At 39.4% G+C, this 20,891-nt stretch overlaps 1 protein-coding gene across 1 annotated transcript; it reads left to right on the forward strand.

Moving 5' to 3' along the window:
- The first annotated feature begins 14,818 nt into the window (after window positions 1–14,818).
- On the forward strand, window positions 14,819–18,875 carry LOC143024635 (uncharacterized). The gene is made up of 3 exons (XM_076183544.1): window positions 14,819–15,138; window positions 16,851–17,046; window positions 18,465–18,875. Exons 1-3 carry the CDS (start codon window positions 14,976–14,978, stop codon window positions 18,742–18,744), a joined length of 639 nt encoding a protein of 212 aa, XP_076039659.1. The 5' UTR covers window positions 14,819–14,975; the 3' UTR covers window positions 18,745–18,875.
- Window positions 18,876–20,891: the final 2,016 nt, after the last annotated feature.

Consider the following 20,891-nt stretch of genomic DNA (forward strand, 5'->3'; position numbering starts at 1 on the left):
GAGGCGAGAAGAAAGGGACGGGGATTGGGACTAGGCATCCTTCTCCTTGTAGCCCCACAGGGCACATTCCTAAAAGTAAAGGCAAAGGCATAAGAGGGTCTGGAAGTTCTCGGACCAGCACCCTAAGGTGCTGGTCCTAATGTGCGTGGATGTGGTACAGATGAGAATAAATGGGAAGAGATAGGTAGTAAGTTTGTGAGAAGAAAGATGGATAAGTGGGAGGTTATCAGGAGTGAAGAGAGGGCGAGGGAGGGAAGGGGTGGCTATACTAGTAAGTGAAGAGATAGGTAAACGTGTAGTGGAGTGGAAGGAGGTTTCCTCAAGGATAATGTGATTGAAGGTGAAACTGGGAAAGGAGATGTGGGTTTTTGTAAGTGCATATGGGCCTGGCAGTGAGAAGAGTGTAGAAGAAAGGGAGGCCTTTTGGATAGATTTAGATGAGTGCATAGAGGGTTTAGGGAGAAGTGTAAATGTAAAAGTACTGGGAGACCTTAATGCTAGGGTAGGAAAGGATCCAATTGATGGAGTGGTTAGGAAATGTGGAGTTCCAGGAAAAAATCGTAGTGGAGAGTTGATGGTGAAAATGTGTCTAGAAAGAGAGTTGATGATAGCAAATACAGTGTTTCGGAAGAAAGTCAAGCATAAGTACACATGGGAGAGGGTGGTGGAGAGAAGGGTGGTAGATAGAGCGTTAATGGACTATGTAGTGGTAAATAGGATTATGATAGGAAGGGTTAAGGATGTACATGTGCTAAGGGGAGAGGGTGGGGGAATATCAGATCAGTTTTTGGTGGAAGGTAAGTTGAGAGTGGAGGACAGATGGAGAAAGAGGAAAGGGACAAAAGGTAGGGAGGTGCTTAGAGTGAACTCTTTAAATGAAGAGGAAAAGGAGAAGGAGTACAAGAAGAAGCTGAAGGAGGAGTGGGAGGGAGTGAAGGATAGAGTGGAGCTAGGTGTGGAGGAGGAATGGGGATGGTTCAAGGAGGAAGTCACAAAGTGTGCAAGGATGGTGTGTGGAACAAGAAGGACTGGAGGAAATAGAAGGAAGGGTAGTGAATGGTGGGATGAGGAAATGAAGAAGGTTGTAGAAGAGAAGAAGCGAGCTTACACAGATTGGTTACAAAATAGGACGAGGGAGTCATATGAGACGTACAAAGAAAAGAAAAGAGAATTAAAGAAAAAGGTAAAGGAGGCAAAGAGGAGAGCAGATGGTAAAATGGGGTAAGAGTATGACAGAAAAAATTGAAAATAAAAAGATGTTTTGGAAAGAAATTAAGAGAGGAAGAGGAGGAGAATCAAGTAGAGAAGAAAAGGTAAAAGGTGCAGATGGAGAGATGATAATGGAAGAGAAGGCAGTAAGGGGAAGATGGACAGAATATTTTAGGGAGTTGCTAAATGTGAAGGAGGATAGGGAGGGAAAGATAGCTGCAGTGGGAAATGCTAAGAAAATGAGAGTGATGAGTGAGGAAAATTGAGGATAAATAAGGAAGGATGAAGTAAAGGCAGCAGTTAAGATGATGAAAGCAGGTAAGGCACCTGGTCTGGATGGATGCCATGCGGATTCTCTTAAAAAAGGAGGTACAGTATGGTGGACTGGCTGGTGAGGTTATTTAATGTTTGCTGGAGAGAAGGTAGAGTGCCGGAGGACTGGAGGAGTGCTTGCATAGTTCCACTTTACAAGGGAAAGGGGGACAAGTGTGAATGTAGTAGTTTCAGAGGGATTAGCTTGTTAAGTGTAGTTGGGAAGGATCATGGGAGGATCTTGATTGAGAGGATTAGGAGAGGGACAGAGGGAGTAATTGGTGAGGAACAGTGTGGATTTAGGACGGGTAGAGGTTGTGTAGATCAGATGTTTGTGGTAAGACAGATATGTGAGAAAGCTATAGGAAAGGGGAAGGATTTTTTTGGGCTTTTATGGATCTGGAAAAGGCTTACGACAGGGTAGACAGAAAGGCACTGTGGGAGGTTATGCAGATATACGGGATAGGAGGAAAGCTTCTGGGAGCTGTCAAGAGTTTTTATGAGAGTAGTAGAGCTTGTGTCAGGATTAGAAATGGAGAGAGTGAGTGGTTTGAGGTAAAGGTGGGACTTCGTCAAGGATGCGTTATGTCACCCTGGCTGTTCAACTTTACATGGATGGGGTGGTGCGAGAGGTAAATGCAAGGGTAGTGGGTCAGGGATTGGAGATGGTTAAAGAAAATGGAGAAAAGTGGGAGGTGAGCCAGCTGTTGTGTGCTGACGACACTGCGCTTGTAGCAGGATCGGAGGAGGGACTGAGGAAGTTGGTGACAGAGTTTGGGAGAGTATGTGATAGAAGAAAGCTGAAGATAAATATGGGTAAAAGTAAGGAGATGAGATGTACAAGGGGTGAAAGTGACAGTAATCTGGAAGTGAGCATTAAGGGAGAGCAACTGGAGGAAGTGGATAGTTTTAGATGCTTGGGTGCAAATGTAGCAGGAAAAGGTGGAGGTAGAATGTAGATTGAGAGAAGCGAGTAAATGCCTTGGTGGATTAAAGAGTGTAATGAGGAATAGAAATTTGGGAATGGATGCTAAGAGGAGACTGTATGAAGGAGTGATTATGCCAACAGCACTGTATGCAGCAGAAACATGGAACATAAGAGAGGAAGAATGAAGAAGCTTGAATGTGTTTGAGATGAAGTGTCTGAGAAGTATGATGGGGGTTACTAGGCTAGAGTGAGAAATGAGGAGGTGAGGAGGAGAACAGGGGTGGAAAGGGAGCTGGGAGATAGGGTTGATGAAAGAGAATTAGGATGGTTTGGACACATGGAAAGAATGAGTGAAGAAAGACTAGTAAAGGAGGTATGGAAGGCAGATGTGGAGGGAGTAAACATGAGGGGACGTCCTAGGATGAGATGGATGGATGGGGTGAAGGGGGCTTTGGGGACAGAAGACAGGGGTGAATGGAGAATGGTTGTATATGGAAGATGTTGTGATGCATGAGGTGGAATGGACGGGATGGGGGGTGAGGTAGTGTGTGTGAGCAAAATTTGACGCAACCCGAAGGGATTTCTCCCCGTCTTCTCCTTTTATGCGTGGGGGGACGGAGAGGGTGGGTCGCCGACTTAATGATGTGCTGTGTCTTGCGACACTGCTTCTGACCCAGGGCAGTGGACAGGGTGCAGGGATGACCCGTCATCTAGGAGGTGCTAAGATGGGAGGGAGGGTGGAGGGGTGTGTAGTGTTTTCGGGGATGGAATGGGTGGGAATGATTTTATGCCTTTTCCTTTTTGGCTACCTTCTTAGTAAGGGGGAAAAAGCCTTGGTATATGTATGTATGTATGTATGTATGTATGTTTATATATTCTTTATTCATTTTCTTTATTTATTTTTTTCATTCATTTATTTTTGTCACACCCCAAGAAAGGAGGACAAATGCACGTTCGGCGTGAGGTTGCGCCGGATCGAGGACAAAGAGCTCAAAAGGAGGACTGTCTGGCCTTAAGGAGGACGTCTAGCCACCCTGAAATTGATTATATATGTATATATATATATATATATATATATATATATAAATACACACACACATATATATATATATATATGTATACATATACATATATATATATTCTATATATGTATATATATATATATATATTTATTTATATGTATATTTATATATGTATATATTATATATATATGTATATAGTCTATATATATATATTATATATTATATATATGTATATAATATATATATATACATATATATAATATATATATAATATATATATATATATATATATATATATATATATACACACACTAGCCAAATCACCTGCGCGTTGCTGCGAGCTCGTGAATAATCCCTAACTTAACCATACCCCACCTAACTAACCCTTAACCCTATCCAAAATGATTTGTTTTGGAAATGAAATATAGCTTTAAACACTCCCCCTCCCAGGTGTGCGCTTCCCTACCCGAAGGTTGGAAAACCCTAGTTTAAATATACATGCATACACAAACACAAATATCATATGTGCACATTCTTTTGCATGCCTGTGTGTGTATTTACCTAGTTGTATTTTACGGGAAGGGGAGCTATGCTCTTGGTGCCCCGTCTTCATATCTCGTTTTATCTAGACCGTTTTTAAATTCGTGTATTGTTTTTGCACACACCATTTTCTCATCTAACTTGTTCCAAACATCTATTACCCTGTGGGTAAAGCTTCTATAACTGTCTTTCTTGATTTTCTTTCTATGTCCTCTTGTATCTCTACTATCCCATTTTATTTGATCCTCTCTGTCAATAGTTTCTATGCCTTTCATGATTCTATAAATAGTTATCAAAGCTTTTTGGATAAATTTAAATTAGGGCATACAGGGATTAGGGAGAAACGTCAATGTAGTAGTATTGGGAGACCTTAATGATAGGGTAGGGAATGAACCAATAGACGGAGTGGTTGGGAAATGTGGATTTCCAGGAAAGAATCGTAGTTGAGAGTTGATGGAGATGTCTCGAAAGAGAGTTGATGATAGCAAATACAGTGTTTATGAAGAAAGTCAAGCATAAGTACACATGGGAGAGGGTGGTGGATGGAAGGGTGGTAGATAGAGCATTAATGGACTATGTAGTGGTAGATAGGAATATAATAGGAAGAGTTAAGGAAGTACATGTTCTGTGAAGAGTGGGGGGAATATCAGATAATATTTTGGTGGAAGGTAAGTTTAGAGTGGAGGATAGATGGACAAACAGGAAAAGGACAAAAGGTAGGGTGAAAAGCTTAGAGTGAACTGCTTAAATGAGAAAGAATAGGAGTATAAGAAGAAGCTGAGAAAGGAGTGGGGGAGGGAGTGAAGGATAGAGTAGAGCTAGGAGTAGAAGAGGAATAGGGATGTTTCAAGGAGGGAGTCACAAGGTGTGCAAAGATGTTGTGTGGAACAAGGAGGATGGGAGGAAATAGAAGGAAGGGAAGTGAGTGGTGGGATGAGGAAGCAAAGAAGGTTGTAGAAGAGAAGAAGCGAGCTTTCACAGATTGGTTACAAAATAGGACGAGGGAATCGTATGAGAGGTACAAAGAAAAGAGAAGAGAAGTAAAGCATAAGATAAAGGAGGCAAAGAGGAGAGCAGATGTGAAATGAGGTATGAGTATGACAGAAAATTTTGAAATAATAAAAATTATTTTGGAAAGAAATTAAGAGAGGAAGAGGAGGAGAATCAGGTAGAGAAGGAAAAGTAAAAGGTGTAGATGGAGAGATGATAATGGAAGAGAAGGCAGTAAGAGGAGGATGAGCAGAGTATTTTAGGGAGTTGCTAAATGTGAAGGAGGATAGGGAGGGAAAGGTACTTGCAGTGGGAAGTGCTAAGAAAATGACCGTGATGAGTGAGGAAAAAGGAGGAGAACTAAGGAAGGATAAATGAAGGCAGTTGTTAAGATGATGAGAGCAGGTAAGGCCCCTGGTCTGGATGGATGTCATGCAGAATGTCTAAAAAAAGGAGGTACAGTGATGGTGGACTGGCTGGTGAGGTTATTATTATTTTTTTTTTTTTCAAGAAACCTCTGTTGAAACTCACATCGGCGCTCCACAAGAATTTCGAATCGGTAAGATCCGATCAGTTGTTGACTTACTGGCGTGATCCCAGACTCTCCATGCCTCTGAAACTTTAGCAGATGTGAAGCCGTGCCAGTAATAGATGTGCAAGTACCTTACCTGGCACACTCTTCAGTGGAATGCCGCTGTAGTTGTTGCAGTCCTGCCCCTCCCTTTTCCTCTTCCAGAGAGGGACGACCAGACCGTTTTTCCAGTCAGAGGGAATAGTAATGGGCTGCCACTTAGCAGACAGTACAGCATGCAATCCTCTCATCTCCAGCTTTCAGCAACTCTGTACAGATGTTACAGATGACATCTGCCTTTCCACCCTTCAACTTACCTGTTTGACCTCTGTCAGAGAGGGCAGACATTCGTTTATCGGTGGATCAGGGACCTCCACTTGAACACCATCAAGGGGAAACTGTCTGTTTGCAGGGTTTTCCACGAACAACTGCTCAAATTACTCACTAAAGGGGGTACACCCCTCCATACCTGACACTAGCTCGCCATCAGCTGTTTGGAATATGCTCCTCTGGGTCATAGATTCAGAGCGGATTTTTTCCAGGGCTTGGAATGTAGTCCTGAGGTCATTTCTATTTAAATAGCCCTCGACATCCTCAGCGATTTCCCTGACGTACCTCTTTTTATCCATTCTCATGAGAGCTCTAGTCCACCGTTTCTCAGTTCTTTATTGGTCCAGGGCCCTAGCCAGTCTGGCAGCACGACCCCACTCTATACTACCCAATGTCTCACGCGACGCCACACCATTCCTCGGCATTGGGCGCTCTCAAACGCACTCCTCGCCAGCTTTCAGTTTCACGTTTAAAGGTATCCCACAGTTCTTCAGGGTCCTCAAGAGCTCCAAGTGCTTCAAACCGATTCGAGATTGCTGCCTCATACTCTTGGGCACACACACCTTCCTGAGTTTCTCCAAATGAAACCCAGGTGGTTTACAATTCAAGCTGGAAAAAAAGACATGAATTCCAACCAAAGTATGATAACAGGAAAATAAGGATATAGCTCAAATTGTTGCGACCACAAGTGTATGATCGGTCTCAAAGAATTCAGCATTTCGATAAGCTCTGCAGTTCTGTAGAATTTTTCAACAAGTGCTAACATGTATGTGATCGATCTCCTTGGCCACTCCTCCGACATTACTATACTATGTCCATCGGTATGACCCACGTGTTTGGAACTAAGACCCGCCAATTCTCAGCCTTCTGGAATTTGCAAATTTCAGGAGGGAACTGTTGATGTTCCTGGTCACAGAACCATGGGGGCCAATGCATACTTTATAGCCAGCACACACACACACACACACACACACACATATATATATATATATATATATATATATATAATTGTGTGTATGTGTATATGTATGTATGTATGTATATACATATACAGGGTATTTCAGAATACCTGAAACCCTTTTTTGGGCTTCTCATAAGTTTCCTATTGAAACTATATACTTATTTATTTATTCATTTATTTATTTATTTTTGCAGATGATTGGATAACAATGACCTGGGCAGCAAAATAAAAAAAAATGTGTAAAGAAATACTACAAGACCAAATCATTCAAGACTGTTCAAATCAAGTAAAGACGTCTATTAGATTTCAACCTTTACCCAAAGAAGAGTCAATTTTTTAGGTGGGCTCGAAATTTTGAAGCCTATGGAAGTGTAGGGGAAGGCTAGAAAATCGCCTGGAGCTCCTGTTACAGTCCGCACACCTGACATCGCGATTGTTAAAGATTCTCTGGGCCGAAACCCGAGCAAATATCTGCATCGTAGGAGTCAACAGCTTAGGATTTCGTGTTCTTTGGTTGGACGCACTTTGATCTCTGATCTAAAACTATAGGATTCAGATCAAACACCAACTCATCCAGGCTGATAAGGATAAGTGAGTCACCATGTATGTGGTTCTTTCGAAAGATTGAAGAGAATGAAAACTTCCTGAACAACGTGTTGTTTTCAGATGATGCCCACTTTCTGTTGTGTTGCCATGTTAACTCCAAGAACTGTTTCTTTGTGGAGCACTTACAACCCTCACCGTATTACTGAGCGACATTTGCATTCGAAGAAGCGCATGCATGGGTTGTAATGTCCAAATATGAAATTATTGGACCATTTTTCTTTGAAGATGAGAATGGAAATGTGACAGTAACGAAAGAAGCCCTATGTGAAAATCGTGGATCTGTTCTGGGGCGAGCTGGAGAAACGTGATGTTGCTCAAGATGAACAGTGGTCTGAGCAGGATGGTGCTCCTCCACACCCTGCAAACATTACCATGGACTGGTTGAAGAAGCACTTTAAGGAACATATTATCAGCCGCAAAACCGACACAGAACAGCCATACTACCATCCCAGAGTTGAAAGCAGCCATAATAGCGAACATACACCATCAGTCGGGAGACTGTGCGCGTGTTATCAATAACTTTACAAGGTGCGTTCAGGAATGCCTCCGACTCAATGGCGGACATTTGGAGCATATTCTCTAAGCACTCTGTTTTCTCCAAGTTTATTCCTTATCACTTTGAAATATATAAATGTTATCATCTCAGCTTCAAATTAATGTAATCATTATCTATATATCATGTTTGGATATTAGATTAAGCCTAGTTGAATGGGTTTTAATTATTCTGAAACACCCTGTATATGTAATATATATATATATATATATATATATATATATATATATACATATGCACATATGTATATATATATATGTACATATGTATATATATATATGCACATATGTATATATATATGTACATATGTATATATATATATGTACATATGTATATATATATATATATATGTACATATGTATATGTATGTACATGTTATGTATGTACATATGTATATGTATATATATGTATGTATATATATGTGTGTGAATATGTATACATATGTATATATATGTATATATATATGTATATAAAATATATGCATATATATGTATATATAACATATATATATGTATATTATATATATATATAATATATAATATATATATATGCAAAGTAGACAACTTGGAAAAAGAAACTAACGAAGCAGAGCGCTTTCGTATATTACATCTTCAGTGCAAAAAGTCTGCACTGAAGATGTAATATACGAAAGCGCTCTGCTTCGTTAGTTTCTTTTTTGAGGTGGTCTACTTTGCATAAGTGAACACACGTACCCATGTTCTTATCAGTATATATATATATATATATATATATATATATATATATATATATATATATATATATATATATATATATATAATTGCTAGTAACAGTGATGTAATTCAAATAATTAAGCCCGGCCGTCGCGAACTTGGATCGCAGGTCCCTCTGCTCGTGAGTCCTGCAAGCTATCATCTTGCTACACTGAACGTACTAAAGTATCGAATCCTGATATGAAGATTTGCATAAAGGGTTTGGAACGGCTGAACTACAACAGCCCTGAAGTCCGTTTTCTACAATACCCGACGTCACCCGTGTGCATGGCAGCAACGAAGCTTTATTCGCTTCAGAGTTGCAACTAGTAGCGATGTATTTCAAATATTCAGACGCGGCTGTCGCGAGCCTCGATCGTAGGCCCCTATGAGCGCGCTGCACACGGTGTTTATATATAAAGCTTACGACTCAGTTGATAAATCCCCATTAGGTGAGCGAATCTCAGCTCTACTGAACTTGGGGAGACCCCCTCAATGCTGAATAGGGTCACTTGGGATCACCTGATAGTTCCCATTTTATTATCTGTAGAATCTAATGTAGTATGAACTTATTAGGAACTCGCTTTCCCGCCAAGCATCTTTGAACAGCCTCATTGACCTCGCAGCAAGAATTACTTGAGTCTGGATAGCAACATGCCCAGATTATACCAAGAAAATGAAAAAAAAAAGCCCTTTCGTCCATTGACATCTTGGGGTGCAAGAATGAGACACCTTGTATTATTTACAGTGTATGTACCCCCAGGATAGGGAAAGTGAGATGAGAGACATAAGTGCATATAAAACACGCACACCTTCCTATCAACATATGTATATGTGTGTAACTGCATGACTGTAGGTTTGAGTATCTGTGTATATGTGTATATATATACTCGTATATATGTATATATATATATATATATATATATATATATATATATATATAAACATACGAGTATATACATACACATATACACAGATACTCAGACCTACAGTCACGCAGTTACACACACACACACACACACACACACACACACACACACACACACACACACACACACACACACACACACACACGAGCGCGCGCAAAAAATATATATATATGTATGTATATATATATATATGTATATATATATGTATATATATGTATGTATATATATATATATAATGTAATATATATAATATATATATATGTATATATATATTGTGTGTGTGTGTGTATATATATATACATTGTATGTATATATATAAACATATATTATATATATATCTATATATACATTACATTATATATATATATATATATATATATATATGTATATATTACATATATATATATATATATATATAATACATGTATATATAAACATATATATATATATATATATATATGTGTGTGTGTGTGTGTGTGTGTGCGTGCGTGTGTGTGTGTGTGTGTGTGTGTGTGTGTGTGTGTGTGTGTGTGTGTGTGTGTGTGTGTGTGTGTGTGTGTGCATGTGTGTGTGTGTGTGTGTCAGAGTATGGGTACCCACGTACATATACATACATATACCAAGGCTTTTTCCCCCTTACAAGAGAGGTAGCCAAAAAGGAAGAGGCATAAAATCATTTCCACCCATTCCATCCCTGAATACACTCCACACCCCTCCACCCTCCCTCATGTCTTAGCACCTCCTGGATGACGGGTCATCCCTGCACCTTGTCCACTGCCCTGGGTCAGAAGCAGTGCCGCAAGACACAGCACATCCACAGCAAGGCCGCTTCATTAAATCGGCGACCCCCCCCCTCTCCGTCGCCCCATGCATAAAAGGAGAAGACGGGAAGAAATCCCTTTGGGCTGCGTCAAATTTTGCTCACACATACTAGCTCACCCCCATCCCCCCGCCCATTCCACCTCATGCAATCACAACATCATCGATATACAACCATTCTCCATTCACCCCTGTCTTCTGTCCTCTCCCGTCCTTCCTCAACAGACATTCCCCTCTTCCCCAAAGCCCCCTTCACCCCATCCATCCACGTCATCCTAGGACGTCCCTTCATCTTCACTCCCTCCACATCTGCCTTCCATACCTCTTTTACTAGTCTTTCTTCACTCATTCTTTCCATGTGTCCAAACCATCCCAATATTCTTTCATCAACCCTATCTCCCAACTCCCTTTCCACCCCCGTTCTTCTCCTCACCTCCTCATTTCTCACTCTATCTAGCTTAGTAACCCCTATCATACTTCTCAGACACCTCATCTCAAACACATTCAAAGTCCTTCTCTCTTCTTCTCTTATGTTCCATGTTTCTGCCCCATACAGTGCTATTGGCACAATCACTCCTTCATACAGTCTCCTCTTAGCATCCATTCCTAAATGTCTATTCCTCATTACACTCTTTAATCCACCAAGGCATTTACTCGCTTCTCTCAATCTGCATTCTACCTCCACCTTCACTCCACCTTTCCCTGCCACATTTGCACCCAAGTATCTAAAACTATCCACTTCCTCCAGTCGCTCTCCCTTAATGCTCACTTCCAGTCTACTGCCACTTTCATCCCTTGTACATCTCATCACCTTACTTTTACCCACATTTATCTTTAGCTTTCTTCTATCACATACTCTCCCAAACTCTGTCACCAACTTCCTCAGTCCCTCCTCCGATCCTGCCACAACCGCAGTGTCGTCCGCAAACAACAGCTGGCTCCCCTCCCACTTTTCTCCATTTTCTTTGACCATCTCCAATCCCTGACCCACTACCCTTGCATTTACCTCACGCACTACCCCATTCATGTATAAGTTGAACAGCCAGGGCGACATAACGCATCCTTGACGAAGTCCCACCTTTACCTCAAACCACTCACTCTCTCCATTTCTAATCCTGACACAAGCTCTACTACTCTCATAAAACCTCTTGACAGCTCCCAGAAGCTTTCCTCCTATCCCGTATATTTGCATAACCTCCCACAGTGCCTTTCTGTCTACCCTATCATAAGCCTTTTCCAGATCCATAAAAGCCCCAAAACATCCTTCCCCTTTCCTATAGCTTTCTCACATATCTGTCTTAGCACAAAGATCTGATCTACACAACCTCTACCCATCCTAAATCCACACTGTTCCTCACCAATTACTCCCTCTGTCCCTCTCCTAATCCTCTCAATCAAGATCCTCCCATGATCCTTCCCAACTACACTTAACAAGCTAATCCCTCTGAAACTACTACATTCACACTTGTCCCCTTTTCCCTTGTAAAGAGGAACTATACAAGCACTCCTCCAGTCCTCCGGCACTCTACCCTCTCTCCAGCAAACATTAAACAACCTCACCAGCCAGTCCACCACCACTGTACCTCCCTTTTTCAGACACTCTGCATGGCATCCATCCAGACCAGGTGCCTTACCTGCTTTCATCATCTTAACAACTGCCTTCACCTATGCTTATCCTTATGTGTAATTATGTACGTAAATATGTATGAGTGCATGTTTAATTGTGTATGAAATGGAGTGTGCACGTATGTATGTATGTATGTATGTATGTATGTATGTATGTATGTATGTATGTATGTATGTATGTGCGCATGTACATTTACTTGGAGACAGGTGTTAATGACCTCCGAGAATTTGAATTTATGGCATGATAGTTCTTTCATGACTTGATCTTCACCTTTGAAAGGTTGCTATGGCAGAGGGGCAGAGTTGCTTAAATGCATTACAGGTGATGCAGTCAAAATTGTACAAATAAAACTTTACCGTAATGTAAAAGCAAGTCAAACCATGAAACGCCATTTATCGGCATTCAACACCTGGGGTCAAGTAAATATACATAAATACATAATGCATACATACAATGTACACATACATACAAATATACACATACATATACACATACATGCGTATACATATTTACATGTATACATATATATATGCATACATGTTAACTGTACATACGAACATGGATGCACACATACCTATATCAATAATGCACACATAAGTACATACAGGTATACACACAACCATACATCCACAATGCACACATTCATCTATGCACATTCTTCGTAGTATACACACATGTGCTCATGTTGAGGAACGCTTTGGCCCTCCGAACGTTTCGGTCCCGAACGTTTTGGCTCCGTACGTTTTGGCATCAGGAAGGTGTCGACCCCGGCCGTCTCGGCCCGATTTATATATATATATATATATATATATATATATATATATATATATATATATATATATATATATATATATATATATATATATATATATATATGCCACTTTTATAAGCTGCATTATTCTAACTTATGAAAATTTAGTTAGAACATCCTCATAGTCAAATATATGATATGCTTCAAATTTATATCCATTATATTCATATTGCATAAGTTAGTTTTTATTTAATCCATAGTCTTGGTGTAGACAAAGATTTTTTGGCTTCAAAAGGGATTTTCAAAAGTATCAAACTGAAATAAAAAAAAAATTGAATATTATCATGCATAACCTGTATTGGAATTACGGTATATTTACATTTCCAAGGGTAAAGAATAGCAAAGTAATAAAAAAAGATAAATGAATACGTAAATACATAAATAGAAAACAAGATAAAATGAAATATTGGTATGATAGGGATAACTAACACTTTGTATAGTTTAAACCATCGCATGTTTAATCAGATCAGCACCTAAGTCTTGCAGGTGTTAATAGAGATATGGACCAATCTCTTAAAACTCAACACTGGATGAGTCAGCCGTCTCTATTTTAATCTGATGAACTCCTTGGGCCCACTCGCATAAAGTCAGTCTTGATGGTAAAAGCCATCTGTCTCTGCGTTCAACATCATTCTTATAGGTTAAAGTGATCCCAATGTGCACGTCTATTCTTAATGGTGAAGAGGATCACTGAGGCCATTATATATATATATATATATATATATATATATATATATATATATATATATATATATATATATATATATATATTGTATATGTATATATGTATATATATATCCACACTGCCCTGAGCATGTGACTCATTTCATGGGTTGTAATGGTGACTGCCATTCCAACAAAACGAGTTTTTTTTTTTTTTTTTTTTTTTTTTTTTTTTAATCGGGTTCATTAGGAACACAGAGTTACCAATGAGCACAACCGTTGACGGTCGTAGCGACCTCGATGATGTATTATTGTAACTTGTTTATAGAATTTTAGATAAAACATCCCCACTCAGTCAAATGTATATGTTACAAAGTTATATTTATTGAATTAATTTGTTATAAGTTACTTTTTATTCTGTTCATTGCCTTGATCTACTGTAGACACGAGCGTACAAAAGACCGAGAAAATACAGAAACCAAAATGGTTCCCAGCCTGATAGAGAAGCCATAGGAAGAGCGACTCAAAGTTTTGGAGCTACGAGCATAGAAAGATCGAAAAGAGAGGTGACTTGATTACAGTATTAAGATCACTGAATGGGATAGACTATGTTGACAAAAGGTATCTCTTTATTAGAGATAGGAGTTTTTATAGATCATGAGAACAAATCGAGAAAAGATAAATATCTAAAGGACGTGAAGAAATGCAGCTTTCTATACAAATGCATAAATACTAGGAATAACTTAGATGGTGAAAATACATGAATTCCAATCTAAGTATAACAACAGGAAAATAAGGATATACCACAAGTTGGTACCATACATGAATTTGAAACTAGATAGGAACATTACAGGGCAAGGACAGTATCCCACAAACGTTGCTCTTTTCGTGTATATTACAATTAAGTAAAAACAGGTAAACACTCTCTCTCTCTCTCTCTCTCTCTCTCTCTCTCTCTCTCTCTGACTAAAACGTTTGTGTCGGAGAAAACGTGTACCTAAGATGCACGTGTGACGTAATTGGCCCAGGCTTATATAAACACCATGCTGCCTCGGACGGAGAGACAGTCTCGCGATTCGCCCGGTGGCAATAGCCCTCTTTTATACACTACTATCTTTTCATTTTCTAACAGACGTTCTTCCCCTCCCACAAAACCCGATCCCGCGCAAGCGAGGTGGTCTTTTCTTGAATTCCAGAATTCCAGAATTCCAGACAGTCTCGCTCCATCCGCTGGTAGGAAAGGCGGAAACGAAATATATCATCGACACTGGAATCTTCACACGTAGACCATTTGGACAAACGTTCTCGGCCAACGCCGCTTTAGGCAGTCCACTGTGGGTCGACCGACAGACACGCCCTACCCTACGAAGGTTATGGCTGGGTATGAAAGTGATAGCTCAGACTCTTTGGACGAGATGTTCCGAAAGGGCGGGTTCCAGTTGAGCCCAGGACGGAGCACTTTGGTCGAAATTCCTAGGATCGCCGCCGACGACCCCAGCATCTTCGATCACCCTGCGTCCCAGTCCATGCCGGGAGGTGAGTTTTTTTTTTTTTTCCTCCATTTCTTGTTGTTTTCCTCCATTCATCTTGTTCTTCCTCAATTGCTTTTTTTTTTTAAGTTGCCCTTTAGTTCATGGTCAATTGTGTGTTTGTAGTATCCACGTTTGAAATGGGATTATTAGCTCGATATTTTTTTTAATATTCATCAACTTTAAAAATATGTAAATAGTTGTCCTACATGATTTTATTATTATTTCTATTCGACGTTCTCTGAAGTAAAGCCGAGTAATTTTTTTTTATTGTATCTGTTTGTATTATTAATCTTGTTTTGTTGATTTATATTTTTGCGGGAAATTATCGTATTCAACCACAGTGCCTCTTTTAATGCGATATCCTATAGTGAGACAGTTGTGCGACAATAGAATTTTGGAAAATTGGCCGGCTTTGTCTATGGACTGTTTAGCGACAGTCTAGATACAAAATCTTAGGAGTCCAATAATCTCGACACGATCTAGATACAACAGCGCAACATTCCAAGACACTTAGGAAATATGAGGTACAATCTCTGAACTGTAGCTCTCCCAAACAATATGTACATTCACAGAATCCCTTGCAGGTACAAGTATGTACATTGATCCCCTATGTACTCATTTGCCCCCCCCCCCATCCACACGCTACTCGTGATGCAGTGGTAGAGTTCCTGGCTGTCCCTACGGCGGTTCGGGTTCGAATCCCGCTCAGGGCTGAAATAATTTCAGTATCACTGCACTGCGGGTCGTTACATCAACTCGTGGACGGAGAGTTGGAGGTGTGTGTGCGTGTAAGGTCACAGTATTACCCATAGAGTCATATACGAGCTCTGAGCTCTATTCTGGGAGAAAAATAGCTGTCGATCAAGAGTCCAACACATGATCCAAAACCATGGTGAATCACGCACACTCACAAAGTAACCTATACTTGAAGTAAGGTTATTTGCGAAGTTTAAAGGGAGTAACAAATTATTTTGGAAAGAAGTGCCAATGTACGTATAAAAGAAGGCCAAAGAAAAAAGCTTGAATGACGATGTCAACCCAATCCCAGATAATTTTACAGAATTACCATGCTGAGAATACTGAAAGGAACAAAGATGATCGGAGTGGAAGAGTGTAGATTTTCGTAGATCAAAAGACAAAATTAGCTTTTTATTTGTGATATTTGCGAAACTGTTCTGCGGCTGCCTGACTATCGAGAGACTGTATAGATTTTTGTTGAAATAGTTTTGATATAGTCCAGAGTCATCTGTATCTTGTCGTTCAACAGCCGGGAAACTTAATTGAAAAATTTACGAGACGTGTTTTGAATTGTACGAGGCTTGAAAAATAGGTACGCATACTGGATGTCATGAGTTTCCCGAAGATAAATTAATCAAATGCTGTTGTAACTATGCAATACGATAAAATTATTAAATTATTTCTAAATCAACAGCAGCTGTACACTTGCACACGTTTGTGCAACCTATCCTATACAATCGGTATATACAGAACCTTTTCATCTTTGTCGAAATTGTTCTCGGAATTGATATGACGTCACATCTAAGCCCCGCCTCCTAATGCGTTACTAGACGACCTTGATTTCGTGAAATTGTTTTCGCTCAATCTTATTTTCTGTCTCTCTGTTAATGTTTTGTCTTTCTTTTTTATTTATTCATTTTTATTATTATTATTTATTTATTCGTTTATTTATTATCCGTGGACGTATTCCTAATGCAGGACATGATGGATCCCAGGATTCTTTCGCCGTAACCCCTACCTACGAACCAAATGCGGATACCTCTCCAGGTTTAACAAAAAAAGGAAAGCCCCGAAAGACAAAATTGCACGAAAAAGGCCCCTCTGACGACCCGGAGGAGGAGAAGAGGAGGGAACGAGCAAGAAAAGCGAAGATGCAGCGAGATAGACTACAAAAGTAAGCGTTTTCCTTTTTTCTCCCCGAAAACGCCAACATAGGCGCACTACACCACGCAAACCATGGTAGAAAAAAAAAAAAAAAAAAAAAAAAAAAAAAAAAAAAAAAATCGTTCCAGGGAGGCGCTAGTGGCGTCAACGGAAGCGTGCTTGGAGCTCTCTCATTCGCATAGTGGTGTGTTCGAATCCCGCACTCCTCTCTGGTTTCTAGCTCCAACAGTCCCTAAAGTGCATAATAGGGCAAAGGTGACGGTTTCGGCTGTAGCTACGCGCCTTCTGGCGTAGGGGCCTCATATCAGCTGCAAAAAGGAATTGATCGAGAAACTTGTACACCTACACCTTTACTTGTACACAGGGTTAACCTCTAATCTACTACATGAAGTACAGGGTGGGGCGCAGAAACTTCCCGATTTGGGGATTGAATTATAAAGTGTTTACACTTCACAATTCTTTATTCTACTTTTATGTCTGTCACACAACATGGGAGATTTACTTTTACACAGTTCTAAAAACAATATCTTTTAAATGTCCACCTCCATTGTCAATACACTGATTCAGACGATTTCGGAAGCTTTGGTTTACTCTCTCTAGCATGGTGAGCGTGAGCAGTATATTGGCTATTTGAGTGCGGATGGCATTCTGTAGGTCTTCCAGGGTCTGTGGACGGTCGGTATAAACCAGGGATTTGAGATAATCCCACAGGAAATAATCACAGGGGGCTAAATCAGGCGAGCGCGCTGGCCAGTTTAAATCGCCTCTCAGGGAAATCAGCGCGCTCGCCTGATTTAGGCCCCTATGATTATTTCCTGTGGGGTTATCTCAAATCCATGGTTTATAACGACCGTCCATAGACCCTGGAAGACCTACAGAATGCCATCCGCACTGAAATAGCCAATATACCGCTCACCATGCTAGAGAGAGTAGACCAAAGCTTCCGAAATCGTCTGAATCAGTGTATTGACAATGGAGGTGGACATTTAAAAGATATTGTTTTTAGAACTGTGTAAAAGTAAATCTCCCATGTTGTGTGACAGACATAAATGTAGAATAAAGAATTGTGAAGTGTAAACACTTTATAATTCAATCCCCAAATCGGGAAGTTTCCGCGCCCCACCCTGTACATTTATATGGAAAATACACACACAGTGCACAGATACAAGAGCAAGCCCACCATGTATGTGTATGTATGCATGTATATACAAAATTAACCATCCAGGCATATATACTGATATGCACACATATACACACAACTGTGTGTGTATATATACATATACACACACGTGTATGTATATATATATATATAATATATACATATACAAATAATATATATATATTATAATCACTTAAGCTTTTTTAACCACGATATGTCTGAAAATATTTAATTTTCTGCGATTAATGTTCGTATTTCTTTTTTCCCAGACAAAAGGAGGACCTAATATCGAGATGCAATGAACTCAAAAGGGCTAATGATTTTCTCAGTGGTATTAAACCCAGCATGGAAGCTGAACTCAAAATGGCCAAGGAAAGAGTGTGTACCTTGGAAACCGAACGCAAAAGCAAGATGAAACAGCTCAAACAATTAACGAAGAACAAGGAGGTCCACACTCATAGCTTAGGATATATTCTGATTGGGATGAATGAAAGAACACAGGAAGTGGAAGGTCTTACAAACCTCCATAAGAACATGTCCGAAACATGAGACCAAGCCAGATGGAAGCGATATGACGTCACCAGATAACCTTCTTTGTTCTCTACATCTCTCTCGATTTCGAGAGGTGCATATTTGACCTATTTTGTTTTATTTGGTTAAATAAAGTGTAATAAGTTATCTTTTTGAATTTCCTTATCTCTTGGTGAATCCCAAACATAGCATATACAATTAATGGCTACAAATTAAAGCAATGTATACACACACACGCATATACAGTATATGTGTGTATATACATGATATATATACTAGGAAAGTAAAACTTGCAGATCGCTTTCGTATAATTACATCTTCAGTTCTTAGTACAAAGGTCTGACAATACAAATGAGAAGACGTGTACAGTCACAAGCAAAAGTTGTGACTCCTAGAATTTTTCATTATACAAAATCCATATTTGTCAGGCAACTTTTTCTAGATTCAATAAAATTGCCGAACTAGTTAAATACTACTTAGGAAAATATATAAGGTATTTCAATGTGAGAACTCTAGCATGAATCAAAACGCTACAGCTCGAGGAAAGCTGCTTGGAAAGGAACATGAAGTGTTTTGTTTGAAATATCGAAGTAAAGCATTGGTGTGGTCCATATTCTACGTTCTGACAATCTAGATTGTTTGGGTACTTTATTCTTGTCATACATCAGGTAGGGTTTCCCTTTGCTTTTTCTATTATAGAATACCTGATATATATCATGGATAAATGTTGATAGCTCCGTCAATAATTGTTGTACCCGCCCCCCCCCAAAAAAAAAATCGTTTTCTTTCCTTCGTCATCATTACCGTATTTCCTCCTACTTTCCGTTGAGGGTAACAACATTGACCATGTCTTTGGTAGTCCATTTCCACTCGTTACCGAGAGGTCAATGCATTGCAAGGTGCCATTGACTCTTGCGAAAAGTTGGGATGCTGAGGACGACACACATCCATTCACTCATCAAATTATCCGGTTTATATAAATCTTTAATAGAATTTACATTTATATCTTGGCTACATTTGATTGAATTTTTTCTATGATATCAATGTTATATGTAAAAGCTTTAATGTTCTAAATAAATCGCTGGATAATTAAGCTGATTCAAATGTGTGAAAATGCTCTTGGACTGATTTCTTTTTTGAACATAGTTATTATGTTGATCAATACTAACTTTCAGTCTGACCACCGTAGAAGTGACTATTATTTTCATAAGAAATTTATACACACAATTTTTTGGCAAGTAGCCGAATTATTGATATACATATTTATGTATATGGAAATTATATATATATATATATATATATCTATATATATATATATATATATATATGTATATATATATATATATATATCACACACACACATACACACACACACACGCATACACACACACACACACACACACACACACACACACACACACACACATACACACACACAGACACACACACACACACACACACACACACACACACACACACACACACACACACACACACACACACACACACACATATATATATATATATATATATATATATATATATATATATGTACAACACTGAATGGGTCCCAGTGATTAGAAGTACATTTTTATCAACCACAATGCACTTTAATTCAAAGCCATCTAGGCGCATGCAGAAATTGTAACGTGGTACGCCCGAGGACTCGAACCTATGCGGCGAGAACGTAACCAGTGCCGAGTGACTAGACCAATACGTTATCAAGAGAGATATAAGATAAGCGCAAGTTTTCTTATAAACTGCATGCTCGAGTTCATACACATACACGAAAGTTCGCGTTCGACCCATCTTCACTATGATAGTACATTGGTAAGTATACGAACGCGGGAAAGTATTTGTACAACACTGAATGGGTCCCAGTGATTAGAGATACATTTTTATCAACAACAATGCACTTTAATTTTAAGCCATCTAGGCGCATGCAGAAATTGTAACGTGGTACGCCCGAGGACTCGAACCTATGCGGCGAGAACGTTACCAGTGCCGAGTGACTAGACCAATACGCCATCAAGAGAGATATAAGATTAGCGCAATTTTTCTTATATATCTGTATGCTCGAGTTCATACACATACACGAAATTGAGGACTGAATTTCACTATTGAAAATAGTAACAATAAGACCCTTCCCTTCCTTGATGTCCTTA

This window comes from Oratosquilla oratoria, chromosome 4 (assembly GCF_046742065.1).
Source record: "Oratosquilla oratoria isolate Oo_2021 chromosome 4, ASM4674206v1, whole genome shotgun sequence".
NCBI classification, from domain to species: Eukaryota; Metazoa; Arthropoda; class Malacostraca; order Stomatopoda; family Squillidae; genus Oratosquilla; species Oratosquilla oratoria.

What these genes read in the sequence shown, in the direction of transcription:
- LOC143024635 (XM_076183544.1), top strand. Translation starts at nt 14,976, where the DNA reads ATGGCTGGGTATGAAAGTGATAGCTCAGACTCTTTGGACGAGATGTTC. An exon ending in GTCCCAGTCCATGCCGGGAG is followed by an intron (nt 15,139 to 16,850) that starts GTGAGTTTTTTT and finishes TTCCTAATGCAG; the next exon opens with GACATGATGGATCCCAGGAT. An exon ending in CAGCGAGATAGACTACAAAA is followed by an intron (nt 17,047 to 18,464) that starts GTAAGCGTTTTC and finishes CTTTTTTCCCAG; the next exon opens with ACAAAAGGAGGACCTAATAT.